The sequence below is a fragment of the Hypomesus transpacificus genome, chromosome 7, assembly GCF_021917145.1.
Source record: "Hypomesus transpacificus isolate Combined female chromosome 7, fHypTra1, whole genome shotgun sequence".
In the NCBI taxonomy this organism is placed as follows: Eukaryota; Metazoa; Chordata; class Actinopteri; order Osmeriformes; family Osmeridae; genus Hypomesus; species Hypomesus transpacificus.
In genome coordinates, this window is record NC_061066.1 from 7,826,767 (window position 1) to 7,846,156 (window position 19,390).

The 19,390-nt window shown below is 45.4% G+C and overlaps 1 protein-coding gene across 1 annotated transcript; it reads left to right on the forward strand.

Moving 5' to 3' along the window:
- Positions 1-4,371: 4,371 nt before the first annotated feature.
- On the forward strand, positions 4,372-19,149 carry LOC124469788 (IQ motif and SEC7 domain-containing protein 3-like). The gene is made up of 3 exons (XM_047023283.1): positions 4,372-5,114; positions 16,585-16,665; positions 19,131-19,149. The coding sequence occupies exons 1-3, from the start codon at positions 4,579-4,581 to the stop codon at positions 19,147-19,149; spliced, it is 636 nt and encodes a 211-aa protein (XP_046879239.1). The 5' UTR covers positions 4,372-4,578.
- Positions 19,150-19,390: the final 241 nt, after the last annotated feature.

The following is a 19,390-nucleotide window of genomic DNA, read 5'->3' on the forward strand; positions in this document are numbered from 1 at the left end:
CTACTAAATAAGACACTAACATGCGTTGCTGACTGGCTGTGTCTGTAACCCTGCAACATTACGAACCAACGCTAGCCTTTCTCTCTAAAAGGCACAGCCAGCATTTTCTCTCTCCTCCCCCATCTCTCCTGGTGTTTAAGAGGTAATCTGCCTGGCGTCTTGGCCATGCCCCCAGCGGCCCTCCACCCTCCGCCCCTCATTGATCGCTCTCTAAGGCCGGGGATGGGCAGGGGGAGGGGGAAAGGTATCGACCTGTACAAGAGAGGCACGGGAGGTCAACGAGATGCATCCATTAAAGATTTCTCACCACGTTTATCAGAGGATAGTTGAATGATGGAGCCTAAGAGGAGGGTCGATGAAAACCTACCTGTGTAACGATCGCACCTCAGCAAATTCATAGATGGCAGAGAATCAACAGTGTATTTCCTCGTGGACTTATTTATAACAGCTATAAATTTGCAGGGAAAATTACAGCAGTGTGTCAAAACGATACCCAACCCGACCTTTGACCCCAATCGCGACCTGAACTGCAAATGGACCCACAAACAGACAAGCAACCAGACTTAACAGGAAAAACAAGTGGTTTTCTGATGTCTGTGATCTCTGGAGGTGGTGGACTGTTATTCTATTCTCTCACAAGTATTTGCTGAGTCATTTTTGAGGTAAATAGTTGCTAGGAAAATATTCATGTTGTGAGCTACAGTGTTCTGCCTCTCTCCTTCACAACAACACCCTCTGACCTCACTACAGCCTATAGGGAGCAAGGATGAGCAGGCCGTGTTCATAACAGGTGAGTCATCTTAAGATCCAAGGAGGTCAAAAGAACCTTGAATCATTTATGATTCATGAAAAACAGGCATTTGAAAGAAGCCATTCATGAAAAAAGAATGTCTCCTTGACTTATCACGCTTTTGGAGTTTACATAAAGCTGCACCATTCAGTTCCAAACTCTGGATCGATTCATGTCTGTAAATATTGTGAGGAATACCAAAAGAAGGTGCAGTTCTCTAAAGTCCTTGTCAGGTGAAGATATATACAAGGTACAAGCATTCATTCTAGCGAGTGGGTATTGAAATATGCCTTTCAAAAGAATTCCACAGGGGAACGGGGACGGGCAACAGTGAGTCTAGAACCTTTGACTTGTTATGCATTTTTCCAGATAATTAATACAGAGCTGAGAGTGATAGATAGAAAGATGAAAGGAAAGAAGGAGTGGCAGAGAGAAAGAGAGTGAAAAGGAAATATGAATTATTGAGTTAATTGCTGTATTCTTATGAACAAATACGTCTTTGGGTGACACTAACGTTCTGAGCGCGCCAAATACTGCGGGAATCAAACACTAAACACGCCAGATGCCATCAAAACGAATCCAAGGAACTGTCAGAGTGATGTATTTTGTAAATTTTGCATGACAAAATTAAGCTGTGTAATGACTGTTAATAATTCAAAGTAGATTCAATTATGACATTCCACCTCTTATATCATGAGGGGCTAAAGCCTCCTGAGGCGGTTTCACACATAAAACCAGACAATTCAATACTTCTACAAATTCTTTATTTGATATAGGACCACACAATGTTGAAATAGACATTTTTAATATCGAACAAACGTGCAAGTTCAAGTCTTTTATTTGTCAGGTACACAGAACAACACAAGGTTAGACTGGGCACTGAAATTCTTAAGACAAGACAACACAAGCACCCCGCATAACATAACATATAAGTACACGGAACAAATTTACATCTATGCTGCAACAGCAATGCATCATTAGGTAGACTTTTTGCATCTGAGGTAAGAGCATCTATTCTCAAATATAGCCTATATGGACTTTCCACCAAATCTCAAGGTTGAAGGATAACCTTCTTCATCCAACACCACATCACACCGAATCGTCAGAAAGGCAGTTGGCGAGAAAGGTGGGTTTCACCTCCTCCTGTGGTACATAATGAGTGTGACTCGGTCGCTAGCAGAGATGGGCAAGCTACTTGATATGTCTAGTGAGCTAAGCTACTAGTTAGTATGTGGTTAAGCTAGTAGCGACGCTACTGCCCATCACTGGTCGCTAGTCATACACAGTGGGCCATCCAAAGTGGAGTTCCCTAACAAGACGTTATCTTTGGCTCCAATACCCAAGAAAAGTTAAAAAAAATTAAAAAAAAGCTGGAAAAAAACGTTAGCCATCTCTTTTCAGCCCCCTCTCCCGCATCACGTTTTGCTAGTTTATCGAGGCAGCAATTTGTCACTCTGCGGCGGCCATATGGAACGAGGGACCAAGCTGCACCCTCATTGGCTCGCTGTCGCCGGCCTAATCTTTCACTGAGTTTCAAGGTCAGGCTGTTTTATGGTTTTCACCTCAGGTGTTGTATGGAACTTTTTCAATTGTTTTTTATTTTGTAGTTGGGACAAACAAAAAAGGAGTTTCTGTCATTCTAACTATCTGCAAGTGGATGTGGTTGATGCAGCAAATTGTCTATAACCTACTTGTTTTGGAAGTTAATTTAAGATACTATTTGCTTAAGGTTGGCTTTGACGCTGATTAACAGTAATTCACGGTCACAATTGAAGGGGAAGGGAGCCGTTGGAGCTAGAAATGACAGGGCTGGAATAACTAATGCATTTTAATGAAGACATTGGCTTTAGTGACATACAAAGCTGGTTAACAAGATGAGAGGCCAGGAGGCCAAGACTTCAGTTTGCCTATTAGATCATTTTTCTGAGACAACATGTTCTGACCAGTAATAGCTAAATTAATTGTCCATTCTTTAACCCTGTAACCCATTTTATAAGAGCTTCTTATGGTATTCAAACGTCAAGTTGAAGCTGTGGGTTATTATATTATAAGCTACTATATTTTAAGTCTGGACTGAAGAATGTTAAAAACACAGACATGGAACGGAATGCATTAGTGTAGCCTACTTTCCATGTCATTGGAGATTCTAATTGGAGATCTGTTTTATATGCTTAGTTGACCACATATCCATCTGGTTGACTTATTTATCATCATGCTTTGATCAAGACTTTGAGGGGCCATAGACCGAAGAGCTGTCTCGCCTGCCTCTCTCAATTTGTTCAAATTCACATCAAAGTGTCTCCAATTGAATGTTTTCTGTACTTCTTGTCTCAGAATGTATTTGTTTTTGCTTCAAGCTGATTAGGCCACATGTGGTTGCTTACAAATAACGTTGGCACTAATGGATAATTCGGTTGCGACTCCGATGTTTACGCTATATATGTCAGTTTCACACCCGGGTAACGACAGAGAAGGGTGAGAACTGCACCACACAAACGGAAAAGCGAGCAGGCCTATACGGTAAACACGTAAAAGGTGTCATTGAGGAACATGAATAGCTACATCATCGTGTGGGTTTCCTGATGCTCTGATTCAGGGAATGCTTCTTTTTCACGGATGGTAAATAAAGTCAAATCCAATTAGTTCTCAGTATTTTTACAGATCAGACATCAGGAAAGAGTGCACCTTCAACATCTTTACGGTATTGACTCCGAGGACCTAAACCGTTGTTTTCCAATGGCCTCATCTGACACCTGAATTGCTGAATCAGATTTGTATTAGCGCGGTCCTAACTAGAGTGTGAGTCAGTTTACTGCTACACGTATCTGTTTGTGTGCGCAGCTGAGTTAGTGACTGAACATTTGTGTGTGTATACTTTTAATGAGTCTCAGCCTCGGGCCTCTGTGTCCGTTTTCTCTTTTGAGTCATGCCTCAAAAAATAACTACATGTAGTGAACTAATAGCCTAAATCCATAATATATTTAGCATAGCGATGTTTTCATGGGTCAGGCGTGGTACTTACAGTAAATGACAGAAGGAAAACCGCTGTAGGAGAAATTACCCTTAACAATAGGAAATAAAGGCCGTTTAGGAAATAATTCAGACTGTCCTTACACGCATGAATGTGTGTGAACGTTTCATATGTGAATGTGTATGGGTTTCATGTGTTTGAGTAAGGACAGTCTGAATTATTTCCTAAACAGCCCCTCATAACATACACTGTGATCCAGATTCAAATACAGATCAAACGAATATTGAGAAATAAATGTTACCCAATTGTGAAATAACAAGAAGCTTTGAAACGCCCCTTTAACCTAAACTGTGCGGTGACAAACAACATAGATTTACCGTGTTGCCTTAATGAGAACACCCAGGTATGTCATCCTAATATGAGATTCGGCAGGCACGCTCCTAGGTTGATGCTGGCGTGTTGACATCATCAGCCACCCGCCCAGAGCTCCGCCTCCGCCACCCTCCCCCATCTCTCTGATGTTGATCCCCTTGCATCAGCACCAGTTCAACTCTCAACGCATCATTACGGTGCACGAGGAGGGGGAGAGAGAGAGATATATACGGGAAGAGAGAGTGAGAGAGAAAGAGAGAGAGCGAGACGACCATTCCCGGAGCCTCCGAACGGCATTATCAGACGGTCGAGAGAGCATCCAAACGTCGCGCGCGGCACACAGCCGAGAGAGTCGGAAGAGCGCCTCACTGACAACTCTGGAGGACAGGAATCCAAACCGAAAAAGGCCGATAAATTCAGCCGCTGTACTCGAAAGGAAGAAGATATGGAGAGCCTGCTGGATAATCCTATGAAAGCCGTGCTGTACCTGAAGGAACTCACCACTATTGTACAGAACCAGCAAAGCTTGATCCAAACGCAGCGTCAGCGCATCGACGAGCTCGAGCGGAAGGTGGAAGATCTGATTGGGGAGAACCGCCAGCTGCGGGACCCCGTTCAGTATCACCACCCCCATCATCACCACCCGTCCCACCACAACACCAGCCCCCAGCCTCCTGTCCATCATCACCAGCACCCGGGAGCGACTAAAGCCACTGCTCATCCCGGACAACAACAGCCGCAACCCCCGCAACAGCAGATACCTCTACAGGTTCAGCCGCCACAGCATCCTCCCCCTCCAACACCGCCAGTTCACCATCCACAGCAGCTGCAGCTTGTACCCACCTCTCCACCGTCTCCCAAAGCGGGTCAGTCCAGTCCCGATTCCGCGGAGGAGGATAAGAAAAGCCCCTGCTGCAAATCCCTGGTTCCGCAAACACCCACCACACTCTGTCGCTCTGTTGGACTTGCGAGGAAGGCTGAGTGAGTATTCAGGCTAGCAGGGTAGCTAGCTTTTCGGCTACGGCGTGTATATTGCATTTACCAACAGAATGCTAATATTGGCGGGGTCAATTTGGGGGGGGTCTATAATACGTAGTTATAGCTTCATATTTTGTTATCTGAAAATACCCAAACTAAACCTTCCAACCCAAAGTATTTGACCAATTATTTGATCCCTTAAAATAATAACATTTTCTGTAAAAATGCCTACTCTGTAATGTGGTAACAATCCCGCACGTGAACTGGATCATGTTAATTGTTGGTCGTGATTAACTTGAAACGAAATCCTCCTTTTCACCGTTAATACTCACTAGTTTTAAGAATCCCGACAATGCTCTTGTGCTGCCAGATAGCAAAACGTTGGCCACTCATCACAAAACGAAAAGAATGTCACGAACATTAAAAGTAGCCCAGTCTCCCCGATAAACTTTCATCTTATCACAGTAAGGCCTCTCAATGAGGAGGAGTTGGCTGTTGGTATGTGGCAGCAGCATGGCAGTATCCGATAGCACAGTTATGTTTACTGAAGGAACGGACAGAGATGAATGGCTGCCGATAAACCAAGTTTGTAGTGAAACAAACAACGACCAAGTAAGCATGGTCACTCCTCCTCCTCCTCCTCCTCCTCCTATAAGATGTTGAATTTGCGCACAGGCCTACTTAATTCTGCAATGTCCTAATGTTGCCATGAATATATTCCAATTATCTATATTATTTTGACATTTTCAAATGAATTACGCTGTATGGATGGAAAGCTGCGTTGTGGTATTATCTGTAAATGATGTGCTCAATCTGATACCACCAGAAAAGCTTTTGATGGACCAAACTTGCAGCCCCCCCACACACACACGCACGCACACACACACACACACACACACACACACACACACACACACACACACACACACACGCACACACACACGCACACACACACACGCACACACACACACGCACACACACACGCCATACACGCCATAAACACGCACTCACAAGGCTCACACATGCAAAGTCAAGTCCCATCTGTCCCATCAGGCTGCTTTTCTATGTTTCCTTTATTCCAGAGTGATTTACAATGCCATTAAGGCCTAATTCCTAAAGAGCTGACACTAGTGAAGGATGGATACAGCTGACAATGTCATAGCTCTAAATGACACATGATTGACAGGGTGATGCATGCTTCTGACTGGTTACATAACAGACTTTAGGCGAGTTCAAACTTTATTAAATGTACTTTATTGTACATCAAATGGCATCCATCCATCCCTGTTTGATTAACAGTTGGAGCTGTCCATGGTGCTGAATTCTAACACCAACACGCACACAGAAAACACAGTTTTCGTCATAGTAAAATTTCAATGGACTTTGGTTATCCAACTGCTACGTTGTGTTATAAGTCGTGGCCCCTGTTTGACACATTCAGAAGATGACCAAAAATTCTAGTCAGAGAGAAAGTACGTGAGAGAGACACAGAGAGAGAGAATAGTATTTATGCATTTATGTTTACATGCCAGTCCACAAGACTTCAGTACCTATTTAGCACTGTGGCTGAGGTGTGACAATATCGTCTGAGCTCTGAACCTCCACAGAACACGGGGCCGTTTCCCATCGTCGTTCAAGTTTATAGCCTGTTACTCTCTCTCTCTCTCTCTCTCTCTCTCTCTCTCTCTCTCTCTCTCTCTCTCTCTCTCTCTCTCTCTCTGTCTCTCTCTCTCTCTCTGTCTCTCTCTTTCTCTCTCTCTCTCTCTCTCTCTCTCTTTCTCTCTCTCTCTCTCTCTCTCTCTCTCTCTCTCTCTCTCTCTCTCTCTCTCTCTCTCTTTCTCTGTCTCTGTCTCTGTCTCTGTCTCTGTCTCTGTCTCTGTCTCTCTGTCTCTTTCTCTGCATCTGTCTGTGTCGTGTCTGGAGGAGTCTGTTTGATCTGATAGAGGCTCCTAGAGAGGCAGCTTCACCGCTCTCCTCTACTTCGCTCCCTTTGTGTCTCTGTCGGTCTCCCCAGCTCCAGCTTCTCCTCTGCCGATTTCTCTCAAAAATGTTTTTAAAATGTTTTTTGGAAGATATATTTTTGGTGGAATTTCTGCCTTTATTATTTATGATAGAGATAGCAAATCTAGAGGACAGGATATGTGGGGAGAGTCAGAGAGACAGAGAGAGAGAGAGAGAGACTGAGAGAGAGACAGAGAGAGAGACAGTGTTCTCTCTCTCATCTCTATCCCCGGCCACCCAATCACACGATTGCAACTTCTCCCTCCTTCCTGTAACTTCCCTACAGTAGCATCCTCTGCAGTAGTGTTTATCAGTATTCAGCTCCATCCCTCATCCTTCCCCCACCAGGCTGACTCCCCCTCTTTCCCCAGCCTCGCTACCTCCTGACTGGGCTGTGCTGTTCTCTCTGACCCCTCAGCCTCTGGTTATCTAACTCTCAGTGAAGTGCCTCATGCTGTCAGCCACCGTGTCTCTGCTGTGTTGTGTGTGTGTGTATGTGTGTATGTGTATGTGTGTGTGTGTATGTGTGTGTGTGTGTGTGTGTGGTTGTCGTTGAGGTGGTTTTCCAGCCTAAGGGGAAGCCTCGGAAGGTTCTCTCATAGCTTTATGTTCTTCACCCCCCACAGTCACACTCGCAAAGTCTGCGACCAGGCACACCCACATACACACTCACACACAACTACACACGTATACACTCACAGAGTCTGTGACTAGGAACACACACACAGACAGACACATTGCATAAACAAGCATATACAAATATTCTCATACGCAGATGATTAGGCTACTTGTAATCGATGCCGCTGGCACAGACTCAAACAAATGGGTCCACTCAACACACACATGCACACACACAAACACTCACACATACACTCACCACCCACATTGGCTGGCATCCATGACCCCCCCCCCATCCCTCCCTGGCCTCTCTGCTCACCGTGGCACTCTGCCAGCGCATGGTCTGAATGTATGCCACCTTACTCCCAGTGCCAACCATACATAGTTGCCCAAGAGAGCCAGGGTGTGGAGCTAGCCGTCGAGAGAGAGAGCTTCACCAGCTGTGTCTTTAACGTTAGCATACATTAGCACGGCTCCCTGCTTGCTGACCGCAGGGTGCTGCTAGCGTGGCGCTCATCTGCTGCTCTGTGATCAATGAGGCCTGATCTCCTGCCAGGCACAGCCGGGTGCTACGGCTAGGCTCAGCGCTATCCTCCTTGTGGCACAGCCTAACAGGGGTGTGTGGTTGTGCGGGCGAGCAATAGGGTGCGGATGATGTGCCAGCGTGATTGCATGTTCGCGTGTTAAAATGTGTCAAGATGTTACGTAGTATGGCAATCCGTATGTTAGAGAGAGAGAGAGTGTGTGTGTGTGTGTGTGTGTGAGAGAGAGAGAAAGAGAGAGGTGGTTGGCTTTTGACACAGACACCCCTTTTACAATCAACATTCAATGTGTGAACATTGCTCTTTGGAACCTCTCAGGATTTGAAATTGACTTAAAGTCTCATTCTTGCACCCTCCCCCCCTCTTGTCAACTCCCCCAGCCGGAATAGGAAACCCATTGGCTGGGTGAACTCAGGGTATCGTGACTCTGTCTCCACAGGAACCCTAATCATGAATATCACATTTGGTTTGGGAGTGCTTTTCAGCAGCTGACTAGTCAGAAGCTGGTGGAAGGGTGACTCCCTCATAGACTATTAGTCTGCTTTCTTCACAGGCTGGATGACAGGCATAAGGGTGTGTGTTTCTTTGCTGGTGTGCTTGTGTATGTGTGCACGTGTGTGTCTGTTATCATCATACAGCTCAGGGTATTGGCTGTCTAGACACAATAACTTCAAACTAATATTATGTGACGGACTTCCTTGATAGCTGATGTCACACTAGGTAATATATTTTAACTGCATGACTTTCAAACACACATCCACAAAGAGAGAAATGGGAAAAGAGGGCAGGGAAGAGATGGGAGATGTCCTTTGTCTGTTTGGCTCGCAGTCACGACATGAACTCCGGGATTAAACCTGAGCACGAGTGAGGTCAAACTGGTCATAAGAACGTGTCATGACTGCAAAAATATAAATAAAGTATTTCCGTCCTGTCACACTGGTTCATGACTGGGGCAGACCCGGCCTCTTTGATGTTGCCGAGTCAAAACCAGATCGGCTTTGTCCTAAGACGAGATAAGATAGTGCCTAAGATGATTACACAATCACATTTATGGAAATATCATTCAGAAATGCTTGGTGATGGGCTTGGAATTTTAATATGGTAACATTTTTGCTATTCACGGAGCAGAGTCGATATGTCGAATTACGCCACAACCCCTCAGTCGGAGGGAAATTGTGTCCCAGAAAAATTGAAGCATTCCGGACTTTGTATGCAAATGAGTCAGTGGTGAGAAATCAGTGTTGTATGTTTGTCTGGTCTCATTTATCTCATGTTTTGTTACAGGAAGTTTACTTACTCTGATCCTGTTGTCTGTTCGACACGGATCTGAAATAAGTTGCCAAGCCAACGCGAAACTAACTAAAGGACTACCCTTCTCACTGCGTACAGGGAAGCCATTTTCAATAGTTGAGATACTATTCACTCTTCCATTCTGTTCAAGATTTTCTATTGGATGGTGAGCGCCAATTATGCCATAATTCCTCAAAGTCAATGGTTTTTCTGTTTCATGGAAAGCTTATAGTCTGATGTCTGGCCCTTTCTCAAACAGGAAATTAGTCTTTCAAGTACAAGCACCAGAATAATGTGCACCCATCTGTCCAGGGATTTCAGTTCCCCATGCCTAGGAAATCTCTAAGCTAACAACTGTCATTGTTTCTGTCAGGTTGTGTGTGTGTGTGTGTGGTGGGGGTGTGTGTGTGTACTTAACTGCTTGCACCCAGCCTCTTATGTTTGAGCTATTATGCAGAAGGTTAATGCAGAAGGTTAAACATATAATCAGCACTCTCAATTTGAATGAGTTTGGTTTGGTCTCACTTATGTCCAGTTTGAAGACTCAAGCCATCCTGGATATGGGCTGTGGAACCCAACTACTGAGCTGTCCTCCCTTGCTAGCGCTTTGTCACGTATGAAATGTCAGCTACGATATGATAGTCTGACCGCTGGTAATGTTCACATGCATCTACGCTACATGGCGCTCCAGAGCATGGGTTATGACATCAGAACACACCCTGAATGTCCGATGGGATGTTTTGTTCCCACAACTGTTCCTCTTCGAGTTCTAACACACACTCGCACACACACTCGCACACACTCTCACACACACACACACACGTGTTTGGTTGTCATGCAGCAAGTGCAGACTTCATAAATAGGTAATGAGCGAAAGAATTGCATAATATTTGTTATGAATCATAAAACACATATACAGTATATATCTTCATAATATTTGCCCATGAAAACGCAGAGATACATTCTAAGAGTGAAATATCCTGGGGTCGCCCTGGTAGCTGACAGGGTAGAGTGCGTACCACATGAGCTAAGGCCTTACCTGAGACCAGGGGTTTCCAACCCTGTTCCCACAGAGCTACCTGCCTGTAGGTGCTTACTCCAACCACACTTTTATGACCTGATTCAGCACAAGTCAGTTACCTGATCAACCAGTTGTTTGTCAGAATCAGGTGTGGTTGATTAGCTTTGGAGTGAAAGCCTACAAGCAGATAGCTCTCCAGGAACAGGGCTAGAAACCGCTGCCTCAGAGTAAGAGACCGCTGCCTCAGAGTAAGAGACCGCTGCCTCAGAGTAAGAGACGCCGCCTCAGAGGAAGAGACGCCGCTGCCTCAGAGGAAGAGACCCCTGCCTCAGAGGAAGAGACCGCTGCCTCAGAGGAAGATGCCTGTCTCAGAGGAAGATGCCTGTCTCAGAGGAAGAGACCCTTGCCTCAGAGGAAGAGACCCTTGCCTCAGAGGAAGAGACGCCGCCTCAGAGGAAGAGACGCCGCCTCAGAGGAAGAGACGCCGCCTCAGAGGAAGAGATGCCTTAGTGTGCACGTGAGCGTCTATTTGTTTTAGTCTGCGTGTGTGTTGGTTCTCAGCACCCCTGCCCTCTGTTACATCATCACTGCTCACCTGACAGGCCCCTAATTACATCATCACTGCTCGCCTGACAGACCCCCTGCCCCTGATTACATCATCAGAGGCTGCGTAGCAGCAGAGGCGGTGGATTCCTATTGGCTCCTGGGGTTAAGCTTCAAAAAACAAAATGGCGTGTGGAGGGAGAGGAGGTTAAAGTATGAAGAGTATAATTATTATTTGTAGTCACAGGAAGGAAACGAATAGACATTTAGGTCTGCACTGCACATTTACATTTAGCACCTGACTCCACAACCTCATATGGGTCACGCCAATACCCAGTGCCTGTGTGTGTAATTTCAGTTTAATGGAAATCAAGACGGCTAACATAATCACAGGTTACGATACGAGCTCCATGGACTATTTGTTGTTGACAAGCATATTCAATGTTGAAAAAACTAACAAATTCAAACAAATGCTTGAAAAATACAATACTCATGATGACAGAAGTCTGTCCAAGCCTGCGGAATATATCCAGGCATTATGGAAAATCTATAGAATGAAAGAACGAGTCAACAAAAGGCGGCAGTACAATTTCACAATGCGTAAACAAACTGTGAAAACGCTGTTAAAATATCCTGCCAGTGCTTCCCTGATAGACACAGCACACAGCTCGGCTTGAGAGGAAACGGTTGACAAAACCACTCGTGACAGTGAACGCAACAGATGTCAACGTTGCAGCCAGACATACTGAAAAATCCTAAACAGCCACATTTGGCACACGGCACGACAGGAGTGTGAAATTAGGGGGAGGAGATAGATAGAGAGGGAGAGAGAGAGAGAGAGGGATGGAGGGAAAGAGACAGATTGGAAGAGAGGATGGTGGATAGTGGGGAGACATGAAGCATGGAGGTTTAAGCTACTAAGATTTTTTCATCGAAAGATTGTAATCTTAAAGAACCGTGGTGCTAACAGAGGTGGATGGCAGTAAAAGGGACATGCCAAGCCAGCATGGTTGTCTGTGTGGCTCTGTAGAGAAACAGTTCAGGAGCAACTCTCCCTAGTGAGACCAGATCCATTCTCTCTCCAGAACAGCTGATTACCATGCAGTGTTTTTCTCCTTCCATGTTTTTTTGGGGGAAGATGCCCCTGCCCCCCACCTCTCTCTACATCTTCTTTTCTCTCTTTCTTCATGTCTCTCTCTCTCCTCTCTCTCTCTCTCTCTCTCTCTCTCTCTCTCTCTCTCTCTCAAACCTCCTGGGACTGCCCCAGTATCCCTGCTGACGTAAGCCTTTCAAGGAAGCTTATTGTATTAGTTCCGTGTGTGTGTGTCTGTGTGTTTGTGTGTGTGTGTGTGACAGTATTGGTGTGGTAAGCAGGAGTGTTTAGGAGAGAAAACGGCACAGTGTGTGTATACTCTGCTGTCTCCTTAGGGATATTTGGTTCACAACTATTCTGCCTCACTAATCCACTTTACCAAAGGGAAGAAATGCTTAATGCATAATTTTCACCTCAGTACAGATACACACTCAGCCATGAATCACCGCAAAGTGATAGTACATATACACTGGGTAACAAGGCTGTCGAAAGGAATGTGTGGTTTCTAAGTCATTTCAATAAACAAACTCCTCAAAATGACAGAAAATGTATACAATTACAAATGGTCAGAAATCCTGAATTAAAGGATGATAAGCTTGGTATTGCAACCTTTCTCTCTCTGTCTCTCTTCCACCCTCTCTCTTACCTTCAGTCTCTCAATTTGAGAGTTTTACACATGTTGGGGGGGGGGGGGGGGGGGACGGGGGGTCAGATGGCTGAGCGGTTAGGGAATCTGGCTATTAATCAGAAGGTTGCCAGTTTGATTCCCGGCCATACCAAATGATGTTGTGTCCTTGGGTAAGGCATTTCACCCTACTTGTCTCTGGGAGAATGTCCCTGTACTTACTGTAAGTCGCTCTGGATAAGAGCGTCTGCTAAATGACTAAATGCTTACCTGCAGGCCTACACGCCAACACTCAGTTGGCTTGAAATAGAGCTGGCTGTTGACACAGAATCAGAAACAGCTTTACTCGCCAAGTAAGTCTGTTCAAACAAGGAATTTACTATGGCAGGAAGGTGCACAGGGTAAATATATACGAGTTTTACATATAGAATGTAGTAAATATATAAACATACAGACAGATGTATTGGAGACAGGGCAGGAACATTAGACAACCGTGACAGGAAGGGGTGTGTGTGTGGACTAGGCTCTGGCAAACACAGTATGGAGAGAGGAGCTTCTAAAAGCTGATCATTTTGTACCCTATTTATGAAAGGCTTGGAGTGTAGGTGGCTGAGCGGGTAGAGCATCGGGCTAGTAATCTGAAGGTTGCCAGTTTGATTCCCGGTCGGTGCACATGTTGTTGTGTCCTTGGGCAAGGCACTTCACCCTATTTGCCTCGGGGAGAATGTCCCTGTACTGTAAGTCGCTCTGGATAAGAGTGTCTGCTAAATGACTAAATGTATAGGTGGGTCTTGATAAGAGAGCAGGCCGTGGGAGTGTGGGCTTAGTGATGACCACCCAGTCACATCTCAGGATGATCAACCTGTCAGGGGTTTCAGGGTTTAGGGAAAAGGAGGGTGGGTGGGCGTGTTTGCCATTAGAAGCTCTAAATCTACTGAGTCAACTTAATGCCTTGTAGCTGAACATTGATGTAATCTCTCAAACAGAGGAATTAAGTGCGTGTGTGTGTGTGTGTGTGCAGTCATTATGGCACAGCTCGCCCCTTGCACTCGCAAAATCCAAATGGAACCTCACTCTGTTCCAACACCCACATCCAGCCTTTCTAAACCCTGCCAAGCATGGCCTTAACACGCTACAATCCCACTTCTGGTTTCGGCTAATTATCGTCTCATCTGCCCTCTGACGAGAGTGTCTACATCGTCATTACTGTCCTGGGTAGCTGTGCAGACAGCTGCTGTTTCAGCGTCATCCTGGACAGATAAAGGGCTGCTTTGTCCAAGTCTAGATCCCCGATCTATAGATAGTCCCCTTGCATTAAAAAGAGATCTATAAAAAAACGCTTATATTTCCGGCAAGGCAGTCATACTTGTCCTTAAAGCTGTGGTTTTCGAAGACTCGGTTGTTAGAACTGTAGATGTTAGAGAAGACCACCCCTACTTCTCTGCCTGTTAACTGACATTAATTAAAATCAAACGAGCTCTCTTTGCATCCTATTAAAATAAAAACATTGGGACAAACAATAAACTTTACTTGACCCGCGGACAAACGACGGCTTGAAAGTGAGAGTAGATTAACAAGGAAAAAAGGAATGTTGCATGTGCATTTCTCAAGAAAATAGCAACTGTTAGTGACCAAATTTCTATCACAAATCCTCCAAAGTAAAGTTGCTTTCATGCACTGCTGAGCAATACGCCTTCCGTCCCCACAGCAACATGATTAATATTGTCTTACAGAAATGCTTAAAAAACGCTTATTGGGATTGTGAATCTGCATTTTTACAACCAAGCTACTTCTTCAAGTCCACAATACATTTTCCAATTCTAAGAAAAACACTTTTTTTTCGGGGGGTGTTTATGCACAGTTGCATACTCATCTACAAATAATTGGTGGTATTCGCTCAAACAAGCGTTACCCGTGTTCTACTCCCATTGGCTAATGGGTCCCCTGTGTTGCCTTACCATGCTCTCCACCTCTTTAAACCCTCACTTTGGTGTCATGGTCGTTAAAAAGAGGGCAATTAGACGTCGTTAACAATGGGAATTAATTAGCTGTTGCCACCCGCCCTGATCTCTCCGTGTTCATGTAAACCAGCAGAACCCACTACAGCTACAAACAGCTGCTTTGTCAGTGTGGAGGGTTATCTCTGTCCACTATCCTTTCATTTACAGTATATTTGACCTTCACCCATATAACTGCATTTCTTGCCCAAATTCCTCCCTCCCCCCCCTTTTTTCTTCTTTCAGTTTTTACTCCAGAGGATCAGGCTGTCAAATGACTTCCTCCTCTTGTCAATTTGTTCACGCCAAACTACAAGCGGTGTGGCTTCCAGTCTTAAATGCCAGCCCCCCTGACTCCCTGCACAGCCCAGTGTGTTGTTGAGACAGAGGTTACATGTAAACAAAAGTGTGTTTGAGTCAGTGCCCAGGTTGTTTGGACTGACTCGCATGTTCATTGTGTCTATGGTGCCCTTGAGCAAGGTACTTCAACATCTCTGGGTCTCTCTGTTACCTCCCTAGAGACAGAGAGAGCAGAGTGAAAAGAGTCATCTGCAGAGGGTGATGGAAAGTGAGAGAAAGAGGAAGATGGAGAATTGAGGCGGAGATTGAGTGGTGGAAAGGGAGTGAGGGGGAGGTCGCTTTTAGAGGACACAGGAAAAGATGGGTTCTGGTCAATGGACTCTCTCTCTCTCTCTCTCTCTCTCTCTCTCTCTCTCTCTCTAACACTCTCTCACTGTCTCTCTCTCTCACTTTCTTCAGAGGACACAGGAAAATATGGGATTCTGGTTAATAGACTCTCTCTCCTCTTTCTCTGTCTTCCTCTTCCTCCATCCCTCTTTACTCTGTCTCGTATCTATGGAGAGGAACATGCCTCTGTTTTGTTTTCATTTGGCTCTCTCGACAGGGAGAGTAATGGAGCTAATGCCTCTCTGCTATGGAGGTTCTGTAGGGCCTAGTGAGAGGGAGGGTTACTGAGAGCCAGGGGAACAGAGTTGGAAACGCCAGGGAAGAAAAACAGAGCATGGAACTAATGGAAAGGATGAGGAGAGGACAAGGTGTAAGAGAAGAGAGAGAGAAAGAGGTGAAAGAGTGAAAAAAGAGGAGAGGTCAAGGGGTGTTGGTGGAGGGAGGAGAGAACACAGCAACACACACACACACACACAAACACTCACACACACACGCACACACACACACACACACTCACACAAACACTCACACACACACACACACAAACACACACACACACACACGCACATGCAAACCCACACTGCTGCTCTATGCCTAACCATCACCTTCTAAAAGTGACAGGAAAGCTGGGGTCACATAGAAAAACAATTTGAAGCATAATTTATTCATACTGTGTTAAAACCAAAATGGCGACTATACTTATGCCTTCCTCTCTTGCTAAGATTCCATATTGAGGGTAAAAGCGGGAAGGGAGGGGTCAACAACATGCCCGTATCCTCCCGTCCCATCGTCAGGGCCATCTGTTCTCTGTTCCCTCTCTCTGCGAGAGCTTGGCCTTTCTCCAGTCCTGTGGTTCAGATCCCTGCACGTCTGCACTTCCACAGTCCCTCCCTGCAGTCTTGCAGGTCCTGGTTCTCCCACCAGGGGGCGGGAGAGCTGTCACGGCCCGGCAGGCAGGGCAATTAGCAGGGTTGATTGAGATGTGAGAGATGACTGTCGCTGTGCTAGGCTTCTGTCCTCCTGCCTCACTAACCTCTCTCCCCTCCCCCTCCACAGTAACCAGACGGTGCTCCACCAGTTCTGCTGCCCCGCCCCCGAGGTCCCAGAGACTGAGCCCTCCACCGCCTGTGTCCCCAGGTAAGATGGCAGCCATCCTGTTAACACCACCCCCCGTCGATGGCTCCCCTTGGTTTGACTCATTTCCTGTTTCGTGGTCACCGCCGTGCTTCTCCTATCCGTTACCGGTGGTGCTACAGTCGCGGCAACACACCTGCCCCAGGTACGTCCGGTTTGAAGTGGTTGTCAGTCCTTTGGTGGGGGAGATGATTCCTAAAACAGGGGCTGAAATCGGCCAATCCCAGGGCAGCACCCCTTGTGTCCCTTGCTGTGATGTCACAGCGAGAGATTCTCTTTAAAGATCTTGAAATAGTTAGAGAGAGGGAGTTTCTCACTGAGATTAATGGGGTTTATCACATGATCTTGGTTCACCCGAGGACAGCATTTCGTTTTTTCCTGTGAGTCTGTGATGCAGGGGAAGTTGATTACCCATTCACCCTGCGATGCTACGTTTGTCAGAGTATCAAGATAAATCCATGAGCACACACTGGTAATCTCCAAATCAATCAGAGCAAGATCTCATTTCCTGGACAGTGGTCAAACCATCTACAGAACTACCTAAACTGAAGAGGCTTAGAGTTGAACGCAGATGATGATGATGAGGAAGAGGATGATTTATATTTAATATCTCAGCTGAGTATACAATGCTGACAGGAAAAAGCGACCACAACATGATGGCACACTGCAGTGGATTTCCCAGGATGCCTTTATCAGCAGAAGTTGCACAATAGACAATAGAACAAATAAAGCTATGTTATTTTAAAGCTAAACTGCTATTTTCAGTTTCCGCAGTGTGGTCACAAAATATCCCTTTAACTGGATAATGGTTTGCATATCACCTGACATCTTTTCTCACCCCTACCCAGGGGCGATTCTAGGATCAGACCTTTAGGGTTGCTCAGGACCCAATGACAATGGGACATGAATACAGTGCCTTGCAAAAGTGCTAAACCCCTTTGCTAATAATAATTCCCTAATTTCACTGGATAACACTTAATACATTTATGTATTATAATGCAAAATATTGAATGAATGAAAAAAACTAAGGATGTCCCATTTTTCATGAACTTCCAGCAGCAAAATATGATAAACTAATAATTTTTTATAAAAAATATTGAGCACCCCTAAAAAGGTTCTAAAATCGCCACTGCCCCCTACCAGTGAGAACTGCAGCTAGACAAAGACGGGTTGTTTCAAACCTGTCGAAACAAAATATTTGACATTTTTAGCCATCATTAGTTCTCCCTTCAAGGAGAGAAGTGCCTCCTTGTATTCGTCTGAATCTCCCAAACTGCCAGCGTCTAGGTTACTCTGCAAACTGCCTCAACTGGAAGAGAAACATCAATAGCAATTAAGCCGTCCACCCTGGACTGGTGTGTTAGTTGGGGAATCTGTACACTTTGCAGAATCATGCTGCCGCATTGTAGGTGGTCGTAGGTGGAGATGAAAATAAGCCGACAACACCAATTCTGACCACTCCCGAGGCAGGAAGCAGAGATGCAGTAGAACCATCTGGAGCTCCACAACCCTAAAGAAGACTTAAAAAAAACAACTTTGGTTCTCAAATCAACCACATGAAGATGGAGAATAGAAGCAAGGAGAAAAAAAAGAGAGAGAGAACAGGGAGGGAGGAGTTGAAAGATTGAAAATGGCTTCCCTCCAGCGAATGTTTGTGGTTTGAGGAAAGATTAAGATTTCTCAGTTCCCATAGCAGTTGAATGTGTGGAGGTGAAAACAAAAAAGTCTATGAAAGATCATTGGGCGATCGTTGCCTGATTGAAATTGCTTGACCAAGCAACATATCCATTATTGCTTTGTGCTTAGGGACCATTAAGCAAGGCACAAACCAGAACACAAACTGAAAGGCCACAATCCACCAAAGCAAACCACTTCAAACGGAACTATCCGGAATGCAGTTTATGGGTTGACCGGTGCGGTTTTTGTTCTCTCTCTCTCTCTCTCTCTCTCTCTCTCTCTCTCTCTCTCTCTCTCTCTCTTCCTCTCTTTCTCCCTCTCTTTCACTCTCACTCTCTCTGAAATTGTTTTGTGTTGTTCATCTCTTTAAACTTCAGTCTTACCGTCCGTGAATTGTTGGATCATTTGTTGGCACATTTCTCTACATGGTATCACACTCGCAGTCATCCACCCTCATCCAGGCCTTCCACTCATTCGGATCTGTCTGCCCCCACAACAATCACCTCACATCACACATCTCTGACCAGCGGAGGGCTTCAATGGATACAGCAGTGTTAGAATGCATAACTTACGCTGTCATGTTCATTCAGTCCCGTTTCACAAAGAGAGTAAGAGGCTGTGTAGTTCTGTTGATGGGTTAGCCTTAAGTTCACACATGTAATGCATCCGTGTTCATGTGGAAAACTGTTCTTACTATGTTGCTGCATGACCTTTTGTTTTAGTGGCGAGCAGCGTGCAGCTCTGTGTCTTTGCGTGTTGTACGTCGTGTGTCAGTGTGTGTTTGTGTTCAGCCCTGACCCGGGGGCTTGACGCCCCGGAACAAACACCTCACACAACCAAGGCAGCAAGGGGGGTGCAAGGCTGACAGATAAACAAACATTACTCAGTGATTAATTTCCCACGCATCCCTGGCATCCTCCGCTTGTTCGATCTTAGGCCAAGACTTCACTTGTCTTGTTAAAGGCCCGTTTCACACAACAAGCTTCTCGCTGAAATAATAACATGTGGTTTGTGTAGTTAGCGACTGAAGCGCCGTTAGCGGGCTATGGCT